Genomic DNA, 3,986 nt, shown 5'->3' with positions numbered 1-3,986 from the left:
GACGAGGAGAATGAGGAGGACAAGGAGGATGAGGAGGAAGACGAGGAGAAGAAGAAAAAGAAGAGGAAGAACAAGGAGAACAAGAAGAAGAGGAAGAAAAGGAAGAGAAAGAGGAAGCGGAAGCAGAGGAAGAAGAGGAAGAAAAGGAAGAGAAAGAGGAAGCGGAAGCAGAGAAAGAGGAAGAAGAAGAGGAAGAAGAAACTAACCTCCAGATTTTCAAATTGAAGTAGAGCACCCTTAGTAAGCACTCTGTTACTCTATTCCAAAGTTATTAGTAATGATTCTTCTAGCACAAAGTTTGTGCTACACAGATATTTACCTAGGAGTTGCAGGACTGAACTTTTCTTCTCTTTCTATTTCTTTTCTTTGAATCAGGGGATTTTCAATTATCACTAAAACAGAGGGCAAAGTATGATGACATCATACAACAGTAAGAGGATTAATAATAAAAGTGTATAAGCAATGAATCTAGCACTATAATTCTAACTTCTAAACTGGTGTCAAGAATCCTTCACAGATATATTGTGTGAGAATTGGTCTCCTGAGATGCAGCCATCAATTTGACTCCAGATAACTTTTCCAGTGTTTTATGTTTAAGTCTCAACATGTGGTTTATATTATTTTAGCAACTTAGCTGCACTCAACATTTGATTTGCATATAATGTTCTTGTCAATAAAAGTAATTGACCTCTACTACACACTTACCTTTGGAAGCAATAGTGAGGGGTGGAAACAGCAATGCAAAAGTGAACAGAACTCACCAATTTCAGCTCTGGCACTTCCTAGATTTCTGAACACAACATTTTAGGGTTTCAATTTTCCCATGGCCTACATTAGATCTTTTTTGCTCTGTTTTGTTCCTTCCACACACAACCGTCCCATGACTACCAACCCTATCTTGAAAATAAAGAAACTGCAGCTCAGTGGTTAAATAACTTTCCTGAGGTTTTATTTCTAGAATGTAGTAGAGCTAGAATTAGAATTTTTCTGATTCAAAAAATCTATACTCTTCTCACTGTACCACACTAACATCTTATTTATATGACTAATCAGACTTGACACTTTTTAAAATCCCTTATCTCTTTTTTTTTCTACAGTTTTATTGATAAACATATAGCAATGAGACAGTTTCAAATCAAATCGGAAGTACAGTTTCAACAAATAATACACTGCATATATTCTTCTTAGTGGTTAATTGCTGTACAAGATGCGGACTTGTGATCCTATTTACAAACACCATTAGAACAAATCATTCCAGTCATTAAGACAATAAAATCCCTTATCTCTTGATCACCAACATCAATATATATTTTAATATTAAAATATATCTTTATTTCTCTATATAACTGATGTTTTACCATTTATTCAAAGAATATTTATACCTGTTCTGGGACCTAGGAAGTTTGCAAGGTTTTCTGCCTTCATAGTCCACATGTTTAATAACCTTATTCAATTAGAGAAATACTATACATATTATTGAAAATTAACAGTATAAAGCAAAATATAATTATGTACCAAATGATATAAGTAATTTATTTGACCTACAGTATTGCAGAAAAGTAGTTCAATTTCTGCATTCTTTCTCTCCCATAAAGCAGAGCTAGTACACCTGCTTTCCTGTTTCTGTTTTGTTTAGACATGTTATCTATCTGGTGACTAAATTCTACCTTTTATGCTATGTATGCTACCTCATTAAACATTCACAATAACCTAATGGCTTATTGGTTCATATAATGTCAATAAATGTTAGAGCTGGAATTTGGATCCAGATCTGTGCTTTCAAAGTCCTAGCTTTTCATTTTGTTTTGAAACAGAATCCCACTATGTAGTCCAGGATGGCCTTGAACTCACAATTCTCCTGTCTCAGTCACTTGCATGCTGGGATTACAGGCAGGCACCACTACACCTGGCTGAAAGTCCTTATTATTTTGTACTGTCAGAGAGATACTGGTATGAGAAAAAAATGAAAAAAATTGGTATTTCAACTAAAAGTAAAGTTCCTCTAAAATCACATTAAAGAACCAGGTGTGGTGGAGCATACTTGTAATCCCTGTGCTCTGTGAGACTATCAGGATTGCTAGTTTGAGTCTAGGCTGGGCACCTTGTGACTTAGTGAGATGCTGTATAAAAAAAAAAAAAGGCGGGTATCTGGGACTGTAGCCCAATACAAACATTAAATTCCAAAAAAATGACTTACCATATTTATATACTTCAAGTAATAAGTTAAATACCTTGCAATATGCTCTTAACACTTGATTTTTTTCTGGAGAATTATAAAGTGTGTCTTATTTCTTTGTGACTCCTTCAGTACAGTTGCCGCAAACAGCACAGTAATAGAAACACTTTAAGGACTAGAGCCGACTTACCACATTCTCCAACCCTAAAACTGTCAGAAAGTGACTTGATATAATCTTCATTGCCCCAGGATGTTGCATTTACAAAATAGGCTGGTGAATCCCGAATGGTGAAACTGAAAGTGTATCTCTCTGATCCAATGTCTAAGAGAAAACCAATGCTTTTATTTTCTAAATGAAAAGTTTTATTTTCACTTTGAACAAATGATTATATATTTAATCAAACGATCAGTTGATTTCTCTTTCTTTCTTTCTTTCTTTCTTTCTTTTTTTTTTTTTTTTTTTTTGAGTCAGGGTCTTACTGTGTAGTTTAGGCTGGCCTTGAACTTACTATGTAACCCAGGCAGGTCTCAAACTTCCAGCATAACTCCTGCTTCAGCCTTCCATGTGGAGAGATTACAGGACTGTGCCACCACTTATGACTAAATTGTCAGTTATTAATAAGTACTGAAATGATAAAAAATACTTCAGGACTTGGTAGAAAGTGTTATTTTATGTATACATTCTGTATGTCATGCTTCCATGAATTTCAAAGTAAAATGCTAAATTGCCAGTGTAGTTAGTTCACCTCACTATTGGCCCCTTTGCTCCTTTCTCCAGTTATCTGTGTATTTGGAGGGACATGGTATGTAGACTTCAACTGTCCATTTATAAGCATAAATTCTCCATTTTTCTATTACTGTTAATGTTTTAACCCAAATCAAATTTAGTGTAGTTATTTCACAGCAAATTGTGTGGTACTTAATAATCACCACTAGGGGTCAGCAAGTACATTTTTGTACAAAATAAAAATTTATTATTTTTGGTAATTAAAAAATATAGTAGGAAAAAAATAGTGGTGATACACACCTGTAGTTCCAGCACACAGGAAGATCATGAGTTCAAAATCAACCTGGACTACCAAGCAAAGCTTTGTGTCAAAACAAAACAAAAGAGTAATACAACCTAACATACATACCAATATGCCTGGAACAGGGATTAATGTCTACTTTTGGAAAGAGGATTAGAATGGATTGAAAAAGAAATTTTGCTTATCAATTCTACATTTTATATTGACTGAATTTTTCATGAAAAGATAATACTATTTGTGCAGTGCTTTATGAAGTCAGTAAGAACACCTTCTCCCTAAAAGCACTACAGATGTCATAAATAAAAGTCAAACAATAATGAAGTACTCTCCCTCTCATTCAGACAATCTGATGGTGAAATACTACATTTCACTGTTATAATTTTAGCAGATATTTTAATAATTACTTTTTTCATAATTCATGTATTACATATTATGCCTTCTAGACCTTAGTAAACAGTAAGATATAAAGATTTTCTCAAACTAGTCAAGTGGTAATGTTGATCTAATTATGCTAAAATAAAGTACATACATGAATTGCCTAAGAACAAGGTGGTAATTTTGTCATATAACCTCAAAAATAAAGATGACACATGAATATAAAACAAAAATAAAGCTAACTATCACTACACTGTGAGTCAAACCAACAGAGCCATAATTACTCAGATGATTTTAATAAAATTAATGTCTGTCTTGGCCAAAATTATGGCAAAAATTATTTGGCTAGAGTTCTGATTCACTTAAATTATACTTTGGTGCTACATCTTAACTTTTTTTTTTTTTTT

At 33.4% G+C, this 3,986-nt stretch overlaps 1 protein-coding gene across 1 annotated transcript in view; it reads right to left on the bottom strand.

Moving 5' to 3' along the window:
* Positions 1-3,986, bottom strand: part of Meiob (meiosis specific with OB domains) — a 56,652-nt gene that overhangs the window by 37,095 nt on the left and 15,571 nt on the right. The window contains exons 4-5 of the mRNA XM_004627883.2: positions 2,367-2,498; positions 320-392 (exon numbers count right to left, since the gene is read on the bottom strand). Of these exons, the coding sequence (XP_004627940.1) occupies positions 320-392; positions 2,367-2,498 (205 nt within the window). The remainder of the gene's footprint in view (positions 1-319; positions 393-2,366; positions 2,499-3,986) is intronic.

The sequence above is a fragment of the Octodon degus genome, unplaced genomic scaffold, assembly GCF_000260255.1.
Source record: "Octodon degus isolate 3935 unplaced genomic scaffold, OctDeg1.0 scaffold00021, whole genome shotgun sequence".
In the NCBI taxonomy this organism is placed as follows: domain Eukaryota; kingdom Metazoa; phylum Chordata; class Mammalia; order Rodentia; family Octodontidae; genus Octodon; species Octodon degus.
The sequence above is the reverse complement of the archived record's forward strand: the minus strand, read 5'-3'. Positions and strand labels throughout refer to the sequence as shown.